This window comes from Cervus elaphus, chromosome 9 (assembly GCF_910594005.1).
Source record: "Cervus elaphus chromosome 9, mCerEla1.1, whole genome shotgun sequence".
NCBI classification, from domain to species: Eukaryota; Metazoa; Chordata; class Mammalia; order Artiodactyla; family Cervidae; genus Cervus; species Cervus elaphus.
The window spans coordinates 15,040,172-15,053,902 of record NC_057823.1 but is presented as its reverse complement, the minus strand read 5'-3'; the positions used below and the strand labels follow the sequence as shown (position 1 = coordinate 15,053,902).

The 13,731-nt window shown below is 59.7% G+C and overlaps 1 protein-coding gene across 10 annotated transcripts in view; it reads left to right on the top strand.

Annotated features, from left to right (window-relative positions):
- The window catches only part of NFIX (nuclear factor I X), a 97,232-nt gene that overhangs the window by 75,096 nt on the left and 8,405 nt on the right, over positions 1-13,731 (top strand). For 7 of the 10 annotated variants that reach the window (XM_043911298.1, XM_043911297.1, XM_043911294.1 and 4 more), the window contains exons 6-10: positions 803-939; positions 3,842-3,964; positions 6,105-6,280; positions 11,263-11,410; positions 13,490-13,581. In XM_043911298.1, coding sequence (XP_043767233.1) covers positions 803-939; positions 3,842-3,964; positions 6,105-6,280; positions 11,263-11,410; positions 13,490-13,581 — 676 coding nt within the window. The remainder of the gene's footprint in view (positions 1-802; positions 940-3,841; positions 3,965-6,104; positions 6,281-11,262; positions 11,411-13,489; positions 13,582-13,731) is intronic. The other 3 variants (XM_043911303.1, XM_043911295.1, XM_043911300.1) reach the window with 3 other exon arrangements.

Below are 13,731 nucleotides of genomic sequence, written 5' to 3'. Positions count from 1 at the left end.
ATGAGGCTGCCAGGACTATCCCCAGTGGGCTTCACAGGCCAGAGGGGTCAAGGAACAGAGGCTGGGGATATGTGTTCTAGAAAGACTTCTAGAATCAGTGTTCATGGGCAGGACGGTCAGTTAGAGGCTCTCCCACCAGGCTGGAGGGGAGGAGGGCCTGAGTCAGGTGGGGGATCGGCCCGAGAGGGAGGGGTGGAGTTGAGAGCCTTTTGAGAGGTAGGCATAGGCACAGTGCATCCCGGTCAGAGCCAGTCATGCAGGACAGGGTGCGATCCTGTCCCTTAAAAAAAAAAAATCGAGTATTTTGGTTCATTGTGAGGTTCAAGTATTCATTTGGGTATGTTAGAATATTACATTAAAATGTTATGATATCTCCATAGTTAATCGTATTTTAATATAAAATAACATAGTATCACAGTGACTGAGTTTTGCGTCACCCCGTGCTGTTTTGTCCCTGGCCAGTGCCTCACTCACCCCCTCTGGCCGTGGGAGCTGACGGGAAGTAGCAGGCGGGCTGAGGAGGCAGCTGAGGGTTTGGCCCACTTCTTGGGCTCGGGTGGCTGGGTGGATGGCGGTGGGTGGTCTTGTGGACTGAGAAGGGGCTCGAGGAGGAGGGGGTGGGCTGGGCCCTGGGGGCTCTCAGTCTGACCTGGGCGGAGGGCACAGAGGGAGTGCCCTGAGATGCTGCTGACAGCGGGCACCTGCTTGCCACACGGAGGGGCATCAGTGCAGGCTTCCTGGGTCCGGGTCCCAGTCCGGCCACTCACCTGAGGCCCACCTGACCCCTCTCCTCCTTCCCCAGCACCACCAAGCGCCCCAAGTCCATCGATGACAGTGAGATGGAGAGCCCTGTCGACGACGTCTTCTATCCTGGCACAGGCCGCTCCCCGGCAGCTGGCAGCAGCCAGTCCAGTGGTTGGCCCAACGATGTGGATGCAGGTATGGGCGCCACTGCAAGGCCCAACCTGGAGCGCAGGCGGTGTGCAGCCTCCTGTCCCCCTCAGTTTTACCCGGCGAACCTCCCGTGGTGCTTCCTGCTGCAGGCAGCACCGCCTGTCCTTTCCCAGCCCACTCTTCCAGAGGGGCACAGGCCTGGACAGCAGAGGCGAGCGGGCGGGTTGTCACGCGTGGGCAGTAGGACCCACCGGTGTGGCAGAAGGAAAGCCCTGGCCCTGAACCTCTGGTGCCCTGCAAGGGGGGCATGGCTTCCTCTTCAGAGCCTCCTTGTCCTCCTCCTCTGGGTATTTCTTCAGGGAGGTTGCCCCCGCTCTACCGTCTTCATGGTTTAAAGCAGTTTCTCAGACTGGGCGTTCATGAACGTTCCAGGGCCACAGCATTGTCTGCGGCCGGGCCATTTTGTGCCCTGTTGGGTGTTGGCGCGGCAGCCCTGGCCTCTGCCCACTCGATGCCAGTAGCAAACCTCCTTACTAGGTGTGGTGGCCAGAAAGGTCTCCGGGCGTGGCTGTGTCCTGCTGGGGACAGAATCTTCCTGTGTTTATAACCACTGGTCTAAGGAGAGGAGCACAGCCTAGCAGCGAGTGAGCAGAATTGTTGCCAGGCCTCTCGATCCTCTCGCCAGCCCCTTCCTGGTGAGAGGAGGGGCTCACCAGGGGGCTCTCCTGTTTTGACAGGAGGTGAGGGCACACCTGGAGAGCCCAAGTGGAGCAGAGGGGGAGAGGGAGGGCCGTGTGTGTGTGTGTGCACGCACATGTGTGTGGTGCACAGGTGTGTATAAGGAGGCTGCCTGCAGAATGCTTCTGTCTGACACGTTGTTGGTGCAGCCTGTGTGTTACCTTCCAGGTACGGGGGTCTGGGGGCCAGGTAGCGCAGACCTCTGTATGGGAGGTGTCCGTGTGGTTAGGCCTGGGGACGGAGGCCTTGTGCTGTGATGCAGGAAGACGAGGGTCGGCCTGAGAGTTTTTTCCTTGGTGTCTTCCAGATGTTGCTATACCAGGAAGGGCCAGGCAGATGGGCAGGGGCCAGGGCTGGGGGAAAGGCAAGACCGGAGGGCAGGGAGGGGCTTCCGCTTCCCTGCTGACCTGGAGGCAACCTCTGGCTTTCGCTCTCTGCAACTTGGGAGGAGGAGAGGAGGACTCACCTCCAGGCCCCAGGCTGAGGGAGAGGGCTAGACCACCAGCGAGGCCCACCCTCTGCCGACCAGGCTCCTGCACGACTCTGGGAGCCCCTCCCCGGGTGTCCTCATGGCCAGCAGGGACCTGAGCCAGCAGGGCATAGACCTGCAGGGGCAACCTCTGGAGGGGCAGAGAGAAGGGGTTGAGAGGCCCTGAAGAATCACCAGCTGAAGTGAAGTCTTTCCTCAGGGACTGGTGTGCCTGGAGGGCCGTGTCCACTGCTGGCTCCTGAGGCGTGGGCCCCCCCGGGTCGCTCCATCCAGACCTGGCTCCCTGGAGCCTCCCCTCCGCAGCTCCGGCTCCCTCCTTTCCTGGCTGTCTGCTGTCGAGCCTGCCATTTCCGCTCCCGCCGGCAGTCCCTCCACGCATGGCCCCATGTCCTCCTGTGGCATCCCCGGCTCCCTCGCTTTTCCCCTCTTTTCCTCCATACTCACCCCCTCCTCCCACCAACACTGCGTTGTTTCCCTGTTCTGGGACAAATCGCCAATTAAGCAGCCCAGCTGCAGGACTGGGAACAGCTGGGGAGGTGCTGTGTGGCCAGGGGGACAGCTGGGCGCAGCTGGTGGGGGCGCTCCCCGCACCCCCCCCGCCCCGCATCGTGCCAGCTATCAGGTGGCACACAGCTGCCGCCAGATAACACCTCTGCTGGCGGCTGGGAGTGCGCCCTTCCCCCGCCTCTTCCCTCTGTGGTTAAGACAGCTCTTATTTCTCTCTTCTGTAGCACCCCCCTCCCGCCCCCAGTACACACACCCCACCCAAACTGATTCGATTCGTGTTCCAAAGATGGCAGCTCTGGAGACCTGCCCCGACTGCACCTTATCCTCCCAGGACAGGAGACTGGCTCCCCTGGGGGCCCTGGCCTGGGCGCCCTGCTTTGTGGTCTTGGTTGGCCTCGTCAGGCTGTTAGAGGCGAGCTCAAATGGAGCATTCTCTGTGTCCCTGTCTCTTGCCAAGTGCCTCCTCCACCTCTGGTCCTGGGAGCAGAGCAAACCCAGGAATGACCCACCCTGACCGTCGGACCTCTGGGTGCCTGACCAAGCGCAGCCTTTCCTGGCTCCCTCGCCCCCAGCTCCCACCCTGGCCCTCCAGCCTCCTCCCTGTTCCCTTGTCAGATTTTGTCTCTCCACCGTGGTCCGAAGGGCCCATGGCTGTGCTTTCCCTTCCCGTAAGGAGCCCTGGCTTCTTCCTGGCAGAACGGGACCTGTAGCCCAGGACCCCATGGAGTAGACCCCAGCCTGCCCCTCCGCAGGGGCCTCCTCACTCTTTCTCTTTTCCTTTGACTGAGACCTTAATTTCCCCAGTGGAAGCACAGAGTCTCAGCCACTGGGCCTCCAGGGAAGTTCCTGGCCCCTCAGTGTGAAGCTGCTCCCCGGGCTCCTCCTGCACACCTTCCCTGCCCTCTGGTCCCGCCTCTGCACTCTGACTCTGTGCACCTTGGAGCTCATAATCTGCTTGTTAGGGGGCAAGATGGCCCGCCTGCTCACGCCCTGCCCGGCGCACCACAGGGCCTGATCTCCCTCACCTGCCAGCAGCGGACGGTCTGCACTCAGGGCCTGAGAATCAGGCAGCGGAGGCTGGGGAGCCCTGAAGGGAAGAGGGCAGCCAGGAGGGGGCTGAGGAGAGAAGGAGTGAGCTGCTGGCTTCCCGCCTCCCCCGCTCCCTTCCTGGCCCAGCTAAACCTGCCCCGTGTTGCTGATTCCTCCCCTCAGGCCCGGCTTCTCTAAAGAAGTCAGGAAAGCTGGACTTCTGCAGTGCCCTCTCCTCTCAGGGCAGCTCCCCGCGCATGGCTTTCACTCACCACCCGCTGCCTGTGCTTGCTGGAGTCAGACCAGGTGAGAAACGGAGGGCCCGGAGGGGGGCAGCGGGGGTGGCGGAGGAGCCCTGCCTGAGGGCTAGCTGGCCAGGGAAGCCCGAGTGACAGCCCCACTCTCCGAACTGGCCGTGGTGTGGCAGTGGGCGGGCGTGGGGACGGGCCCCCCTCCACAGCAGCGGCACCTCCTCCAGACCCAGGCCGGCCCCTGGGCCTTCTCACCATGCCCCCCCACACGCTCCCACTTGCCTCTCACACCCCGTGTGCTGGGGTGCACGCCTGCTGTGCGCTGTGTGTGCACGTGAGGATGTGTGTTTGCTTATGTTCATGCGAGGGTGCTGTGTGCATGCGTTCGATGCACGTGTGCTTGTGTGTTTGCGCGGCCGTGTGCACACGTGTGTGCTGTGTGTGCACGTGACGTGTGCACACATGTGTGTTTTGTGTGGCGCAGGTCTGTCCTGAGGCCTTGGGCCCACTCCTCCCAGCTCTCCTTGCCTCCCGCCAGCTGTGGATGGGAGAGCACAGGCTTCTCCTTCTGCCCTCCTTCCAGTTTCTCTCTCTCAGCGCCCCAAAGTGCCCAGGGTCTGTTTTCCCTGGCACCGGCCCACGTTACTCTGAGGGACCCTCAGAGGGGCCCAGGCTCCCTGCTCGAGGCCTCCCCGCTCTTTTCCAGAAGCGAAGGGCTAGGCCAAGGGGAAAGGAAAGGAGTCGGCAGACTGCCTGCCGGGGGCCGGGGCGTGGGGCGGACTCTCTGCTCCAGTCTGGCAGAGAGCTTGAGGGGAGGGTGCCGCCAGGTTCTGGAGGGGATGGAACCAGGTGGGAAACTGCGGGCACCTCTTCCCTCTCGAGAGAGGCCTGGACTGTTTCTGAACACTGCCCTGTGTCTGCCCGCCACCCCCACCCCGGGCCCTTGCGTAGGACACGGAGCACTCGGAGGGTCACCCTCCTGGCTTCCTCCTCAGGGCCTCCTGGCCGGGAGCCAGCAGCGGGGCAGGGCGTGGTGGCTGCGAGGTGGGGGTGGGGAGCCCAGGCCCTCCGCACAAGCAGGGGAGGGCGGCAGGCCCCGCTCCACTCAGCTTTTATGAACTCCAGAGAGAAGCCAAGTTTCTTTAGGCCCCTAATGAAACCGAGAGCAAGAGCGAGCTGATTGGAAACAGGCAGGATAGGGAGGACTTGGCTGGGGAAGAAGTGGGGCCTGCTCCAGGGGGGAGCTGGGCGTCCGAGGAAGTGTGTATGAGCCGTGGGGCCCGAGCACAGAAGAATGTGACCTGGGGGCCAGGTGTACATCCAGCCTCATGCGGGACGTGCGTGTGCTCCGTGGAGGCCCCTCTAGCGCTGGCACAGGGCCGGGTGTTTGTCCAGAGCCCCACCGAATGGTCTGCCTGCTCCCCAAGGCTCCCTTCCAGGCCCTGCACCAGGGAGGGGTGTGTGAGGCACTGACCTTGGCGCAGAACGTCAGGGAGCACCTGAAATCTCAGTCACCAAAATTTATAAATAATATTAAATGCAATGTTCTAAAAATTAAAACAAAAAATACACGATGAGCGAATATCAGTATTTTAAATAAAAGGACTGATCTTTTAATTGCATGACCCTGTCTCACCTCACAGGGCTTCCCAGGTGCCGCTAGCGGTAAAGAACCCACCTGTCAATGCAGGACGTAAGAGATGTGGGTTCAATCCCTGGGTTGGGAAGATCCTGCGGAGGAGGACTTGGCAACCCACTCCAGCATTCTTGCCTGGAGAATCCCATGGACAGAGGAGCCTGGTGGGCTACAGTCCATGGGGTTGCAAAGAGTCAGACACAACTGAGCGACTGAGCACACACACACGTCTCACCTCACCCTAACTCTAGCCCTGATTCCAGTCAAACTTTATTTATAAAGAGAAGCAGCTGGTCTCTGGGCCATCCCAATTCAACTTTTTAAAATATTGCATTCAAATGCTATTTACCTTGACTTTACTGAGTGTTTTTGGCGCCATCTCACACACCCTCACACTAGCAGTCGGCGCCTCACTCTCCCACCCCGGCCCCTGCCCTGCTCCTGCCCTGTTCTCTGGACGCAAAGGGCTCTGACCAGCAGGGCTCCTCGGCTTCAGCGTCCCTCGCCACGGCCTTCTCGGCCCTGACGACGCCCTTTCCTTCCTGCCGCGTGCACGCAGGGAGCCCCCGGGCCACGGCGTCAGCGCTGCACTTCCCCTCCACGTCCATCATCCAGCAGTCGAGCCCGTACTTCACGCACCCGACCATCCGCTACCACCACCACCACGGGCAGGACTCGCTGAAGGAGTTTGTGCAGTTTGTGTGCTCGGATGGCTCGGGCCAGGCCACCGGACAGGTGAGTCCAGAGGGCCCCGCGAGCCCCCCTGCAGCTCATCTCTGCGTCTGTCTGTCTGTCTCAGGGCTCACAGGGAGAGGGCCCCAAAGCCGGGAGCCCACCTGGGGCTGGAGCAGCCATGAGCTGGGACTGCCGAACACCTCAGTCTTCTGGGTCCGGGGGCAGGGATCCACGTGTCCGCCCGGGGCCTCTTCATTCTGGTCCAGAGAGGACGGGGCAGTGGCTGGGCCCACCTTGCTTGGGCTCTTTACCCAGCTCTGGTCTTTTCCCATAGCAGGAGTGGACCAATGATCTGTCCAATCTGGGCCCAGACCCCTTAGCTCCTGACACCCCTCTTAAACCTCAGGGCTGCAAGGATTCCCTTGCAGCTGACACTGGGGCCTGTCTGTTCTCTGTGGTGTGGGAATGTCTGTGCACTCTGGGTGCTAAGCAGCGTGCCTGGCCCCTGCCCACTTGATGCCAGCAACACCGCCCTCTGTCAGCTCTGCTGATCGTGACCGTCTCCAGATTCAGGGTGCTCGGGGGCACCTTCCTCATCCCCAGTGAGAAGCCCTTGGGAGAGGGCAGGCTCCCTTCCACAGTCTGTGTCATGAGACTCCTGTTGGCGGGACTCTTAACAAGGGGCTCTCAGGTCAGTCATGGTTCTGGAATAAAGTATTTCTGCTCCTCAGCCTGGGAGAGAGAGGGCTCCCCATGGAGCTCTGTCCCCACTGTCCTTCTCCATCAGCGAGCCCTAGAGCAGAGACACAAATCCAGTGAGCAGAGAACTACCTCCGACAGCAGTGAGCCCCTCGTGACCCTTCAGTGGGACAGTGGTCCTTGTGTAGTTCCTGGGAGACCATTCCAGGCTGTGGCATGGTGATCTCTAGACCTCTGGGAATGTTCTGGAACTCCAGCAGCATACTGTGCTGTAAGAAGGCCCAGCTGCTTGCCTCCCAGTTGGTCCAGCTTGGAACTGCACCGTGAGAGGTCAGGTGTGGCGGACACTCAAAGTGCCCTGGCAGGGAAAGGCATCCAGAAGCCGCCCTGAGAGGGGGCGGCGGCCCTCAGCTGCTCAGCCTGGTGCTGCCGCAGCGCACTTGCGTAGTGCTGGCATCTCGATGGGGGCAGGGCTGTGGCTTGGCCCTTGTGTTCTTGCTGTCCAGGGCAGAGGCCAGTCTTCTTCCCTCCCTCCTGCTCTTCTCCCCTTTTCCGCTTTTCTCATCTTTTCCCCTCTGCCCTGCGAGGGTTTCTTTTGCTGGCTCTGCAGCTCCTTGGCACGTGCAGAGTTTTGCCCACCTCTCTGGACAAGCTCTGTCCACTTGTAGGGGCACTGAGGGAAAAGTGGACACGATTCGCAGCAGCACCCGTGCTTCCTTCAGAGATGCCAGCGGAGTCTACGGGAGCTGCCGGCCTGTATCCCAGCCCCAGGGGTCCTGGGTTCTGGAATCTGGATCCGAGGGGCTAGGAACCTTGCTTCTCAGCTATGGGGCCAGCTGGGGTTTCAACTGAAATGTGACTCACCTGGGGAACTGACGTGGCCCAGAGAACCGAAGCTAACCCACAGGACCCTTAAGAGTGTGGGTCAGCCCATCCCTGGACTCCTGACAGCCAGGTCCTGAGCCTTCCCCTTGACTTGATCACTCAAGATCAAGGGCTGAGAAGTCCATGGCCATCCAGGGTTATGACTCCGCGCTTTCATTGCCAAGGGCCTGGATTCAGTCCTGGTCAAGGAACTAAGACCCTGCAAGTCATGTGGCATGGCAAACAAAGAAAAGATCAAGGTCTCCTTGGCCTCGAAAGTTCTCTTCTCAAGGCAGGTGCTGGCTCTGAGTAGACAGTTGACAAAAAGCTATTTATTGACAGGGGAGCAGACAGCCCCTCTGGTTAAAGAGAAAGTCTAGTTTGGCTGAGAGCAGTCTCTATAGGTTTCCTCTTGTGGCCTATTGTGCCCGAGAGTTGGGTGTGGGGTGGAATTCTGCAGCGAGCCTGCTCTTTGGGGCCCAGTTCCTGAGAGGAGACTAGAGATGGTCTCCCCGTGGTGTGGAGGAGGAGCCAGAGGCCCTGGGCTCTGCCACTGACATGGTGGCAGAGGGTGGGGGTACCGGACTGTGCTCGCACCACGGCCATCCCGGAGTAGGAGCTCTTGGTCTTAGCGTGTGTGAGAGTGACTTGGAGGTGAAAGGTGGCTGGGTCTCGTCTAAGTCAGCAGCTCTGGTGTGGGGTGTAGAATCTGCATTTCTCCGCAAGTTCCCAGGTGACGCTGCTGCTTCTGGTCAGAGGACCCACTTGGAGAACCACTGATGTAGAGACTAGAGAAGTAAGTTATAACCTCCTGAGAACCAGAAGTTAGGAACCATCTTTGCAGAAAATTACATGCATACAAAATTTTACAGTGTGCACAATGGTTCCCAGGTACCTCTTAGACCCCAGTGTAAGCTCCTGACTGAGAAAATCAGGTCAGTAAAGACCAAGGTTAAATGGAGATCCACTTAGAGCAAGGGTCCCCAACCTCTGGGCTATGAACCGGTACCTCCTGTCAGATCAGCAGTGGCATCAGATTAGAAATAAAGTACACAATAAATGTAATGTGCTTGAATCATCCTGAAACCATCCCCTCCACCCCCCAGTTTGTGGACAAGTTGTCTTCCACGAAGCCAGTCCCTGGTGCCAAAAAGGTTGGGAACTGCTGATTAGAAGACACGCAAAGGGCAGAAAGAGGATGCCCAGTTAGCTGTATTTCTGGCATAGAGAACAGACCAAATGAGCACGATAGAGAAGATCCGGGGACTGATGGGAGGCCATGGCTCTGGGAGGCAGGAAGCCTGGTTCCAGCTCAGCCTTGCTCTCCAGTTGCAGAGTGGCCAGGCCCACATCTTCATCTGTCAGATGAAAGGGAGGTGCTATCCCAGCTTCTAGTTTACTTCTAAGCTCTTAACTCGAGAGGTCTTAAGGTACCACAAAGTCCCAAGATCTTGAGATTTTTAAACCTTCAACTCATACCCCAACCAGAGCAGAGACAGCCTAGTCTGGTTGGGACTTGCTTCTAGGATCTGAATGTTGTAAATCAGCAGCTTTCCATGTCTGGTCCTATCAGCCTAGGATTTGTTTTATCAGATGAGATTAGTGATTCAGAGCCTCCTGGGGGGAGACAGGCTCTTGAGGAAGCAGAGGCCACCCTGTGGGAGCAGAGGCTGCCCAGAAAGCTCCCGTGTCCCAGCTGCCCCTGGAGCCCAAGCTCAGGACAGCCTGGAGAGGAGTGAGGCTGTGATCCTTTGGGATTGTTCTACTTCCTGCCCTGATGGAAGAGCAAGATAGGAGCCAGATAGGCTGTGGAAATGAGTGAAGGCAGTTGCCACTACTGTGTCAGCATCACCCTGCAGAGCTGGCGGCATGCTGTTGCTTGGAACCAACAGCCTGACTGGGGAGACAACGTTTTACATCAGAGGTCATGGTAGCTATGGAAGGTTTGGGGGCACTGGGGTGTCTGAACTCCTTTGGATTTGGGAAGAGGGTTGATAAGTCTATGGGTCCATGGAATCAGACAAACATGGCCATGAACTTGTAGGGACACTTAAGTGGCCATTGCAGCTGGGTGATTTTGACTAGAACGCTTAACCATGAGGAGCCTTAGTTTCCTCTGTTGTGAACAGGGGAGAGTGGAGCTTCCCTTCTCCTAAGGGTTCGACACCATTAGCCTGTGGACCACTGGGCCTTTGTCCTGGGGGTGGCCCTGTGTGTTATAGGGTGGGTGTCAAGCCGCATCCTCAGCCTCCACACCCTCAAGCTGTGTCAACCAGAATGTCTCCAGACGCTGTCGGTACCCCTGGGGGGCAGGCAGAAACAAGAGGAACTGCCTTAGAGGTGGTGGGAGGACTGGACACAGCCTGAGCGAAGTGCCTGGTTCCGTGCCAGGTGCTGAGCTGAAGAGCACGCTGTCCGCAGAGGGGAGGCCCCTTGGAGTCTCTGTTTCATAGTCCAGGTGAAACCAGCCAGGATCGAAGGATGACCGAGCTGGTGACAGAGCAGGGGTGGACTCTGCAGGGTTTGCTAACAGGAGGAAGAGCCTGTGAACCTCCCATGGTCTTAAACCTGGGGGAGCTGGGAGGACAGAGGTTTGAGCCACAGGAGAGAGGCCCGTTTAGGAGGAAGAGTTCTGGCCTGGCCCCCGTGAGCCCAGGCTGCAGGTGGTCATAGAGGGCACTGCCTGGAGCAGCAGGAGATGCAAGGTCCAGGGAAGCTGTGTCTGCCGGAAGCCAGGGCCCTCTGCCCCTCTCTGTGGGGCCGGCATGCCTTGAATCCCAAAGGCTGATGAACACAAGGCCACACGTGGGGCCGGGAGGAGGCAACTCAAGTTTAAGGCACAAGAGGGAGTAATGGACAATTTGTGACTCTGGTAGCTGGTCCCGGCTTCTGGGGGAACTGGGGCTGCCAGCAATGGGTTTTCTTCTTGGGCTGCTCTGTAGCAGATAGGCTAGCATCCACTGTCCTCAGGCACATGCCCTGGCTTGCCCCCGAGGCCATGGCACGGGGCGCACACTGGTGGGCCTGTGCTCCTTGGTTGGGTCAGCTGATCCTACCCCAGGAGCCCACCCAGGGGAGGCACGTGTGTGTTTGGGGGGAGCACAGGGAGTAAGCTGGTGCATCTTTGCTGCCATAGGAGAAAGTCTTCAGAGCGTGACAGTTCAGAGCACAGCTGCTTGTATAGTTAAATGGCACGTTTTGGTACCTAAAACCTGTTCCCTAAGAAATAACAAACGACCCGTCGGACATCCCCCTTCCTCCCTCCCACCACTTCAAAAGAGGACTACGGAAAAAAAAAAAAAAGAGAAACACCTGAGAGACCAAATAGAGGCCTCACGCCCTCACCACCCCGGCGCCCTGGAGGAGAGGACCCCACCCCGCGTCCTCCGCTGGGAGCGCTGCCGGGCGTGCCCGCGCAGGGGAGCGTGTGTCTGTGTGTGATGTGCCTTCATGCGCCACTCTATTTATGTTGTTCGCAGCCCAACGGTAGCGGCCAGGGCAAAGTCCCGGGGTCATTTTTGCTACCACCGCCGCCTCCAGTGGCCAGACCAGTGCCCCTTCCTATGCCTGATTCCAAATCCACCAGCACTGCCCCAGACGGCGCCGCCTTGACTCCTCCGTCACCTTGTAAGTGGACGATGAAACCGAAACCACACGCCCAGCGTCCCCGGCCCGTCCAAGCAGCCTCCGCTGCAAAGAGGAGAGCCCCTCTCTCACTGCCAAAGGCCCCCCACCCAGAGTGCCTCCCACCCCAACAAGGACAGAGCTGAGCCCCCCGACTTTGGCCTCCGGGGCCTTAGTGGCACCAGCCAGCACCCCACGAGCCCCCCTGCCCGCCCGCTGCTCCCAGCTGGGGCCCCTGGCCCAGGCCCCTCCGGGGGGCGGGAGAGGGAGCACAGTGGGGGCACCCAGGCCAGGGGTGCTGGCCAGGGTGGGCGGGGGGAGGGGAGGCACAGCCATGCCATCTTCATGCCTAACTGCTGTTTTTTTCATTTTTTTGTTTTTTCGTTTTTCGATTTTTTCGTTGTTTCGTTGTGCCCCCCCCCCCCCACACCAAGAAAATTAAATGTGACCACAAGGCGACGCCACCACCATCCCCTTTTTGCCTTGCCCCCCTCACCTCCATTCTGGGCCCCCAGGCCTCTAAAGTTGCAGCAGGCCAGCCCCTGATCCCCTCCCCTCCAGCCTTCAGTCTCACATTTGGTTTCTCGTTGTTCCTCTTTTTTTTTTAACCCTCCCTCCCATCCCTCCCCTTTCCCTCAATTTCTCCCCAGGTTGGATCTTCTAAGGACAAGGAAGGGCTCTGGACCTTGGCTTACTTCATCTCTTTGTCTCTCTCTCTCTCTCTTTTTTTTTTAAAACCGATGACAAATTTTGTCAAAGGGAAGAGAAAAATCTGAGTTGAGAGGCCCCAGCTAGACCCGACGACGCATGAAGGACAGGAGAGGCGGAGGGTGGGCGGTGTGCCGTCTGGGGGACTGTGGGCGGGGGTGGGCAGCACTCTGGGGGCTGGCAGGCTGTGGGTCAGGACTCGGGGACAGCGGCGGAAGGGCGGCCCATCTCACCACTCTTCTCGGCCTCGCGCTCTCTGCCTCACCTTCTTTTTCCATGGTTTGAGTTCTTTTCCCCTCTTCATCCTCTTCATGTCATCTTCTCATCTGCATTTGCCACAAGACACAAAGTCATGGCCATGGTCATTGGAGGTGGGTGGGGTGGGAGGGGGGCCCGGCTGCAGGGTGGCTGGGGGCCGCTTATGGACAGAATCTGGTGAGCACGGGGTCCCTGGGGTGTATCTGGTGCTGGGAGGGATGGGAGGGGGACTCCCAGTTAGCCTGTGACACACCTCAGCCTTTCTGGGGGCTTCCTTCCTCCCAGGGTACAGGGCCAGCTCCTTCCCGTAGGGCTCCAGCCAGACAACCCAGAAGAGCTCCAGAATCTTTGGCCCATTTGCCCCCTCAGGCCTCAGAACAACTGCCCCTGCTGCCCACGCCCTGGGGCTTTGCCAGGCCCTCTGGCCTCCTCCTTCTCTGCACGTGGGCCCATCTTGGTCCCTGGGAACCGCAGGACCATAGGAGCTGGCTCATCCATCAGAGGAGGAGAATGCCTGCCAGGCCTGAGCCCTGCCACCCCTGCACCTGAGCCAGCAGCCAGCTCCCAGACCCTCTCTGACCTGTCCCACCCAGCTTAGCCCTCTACTGGGACCCTTCAAGTTTCCCAAGCCACGGGGCCAGTCCTTGGGCCCAGGGTGGTAAGCGGTGCAGCACCCAACCAGGCGCCCCTGTTAGAGGGGTATCCCGGCCGAGATGGCCTTCTCCCAGCAGGGTGGGGCCGTCTCCAGAGCTCCCAGCCTCCTGGGCTCCCTTTTCTCCAAAACCAAGAGGCCCAGCAGGAAAGCAAGGGATCTTACTTCAGGTGCTCTGGGAGGAGGGGACAGAATTGGGTCTACAGGGCCTCAGCTAGAGCCTCCAGGGCCACAAAAGAGCTTCCCTGGCTGCGGTGGATGGAGTGCCGGGGCTAGGGGACTGCGAGCTCCTGGTCAGTGAGAGGATGAGGGGTCCCCTCCGGCCTGGCCTTCCCGCCACCAGCCTCAGCCCAGGCAGCATGGTCTAACCTAGTCTCTCCCTCTCTCAGCAGCCCTAAGGGGCAGTGCCCGGGTGGGCCCCCAGTCCTCACGGGGTCTCTCCCTCTCTCCCCTGCTCCCCACAGCATTCGCAGCGACAGGCGCCTCCTCTGCCAACCGGTTTGTCAGCATCGGACCCCGGGACGGCAACTTTCTGAACATCCCACAGCAGTCTCAGGTAAGAGGCCCTGCCCACCACGTGGACACAGGCAGGGGTGGGGGTCTTCCGGCGTTCTGGAGGAGGCCAGGGTCCTGGGGCAGTCGGGAGAAGAGGCCGGGGCAGGGCTGGAGGGCTCAGGCTTTTGCACGCCCAGCTGAGCCTGCCTCC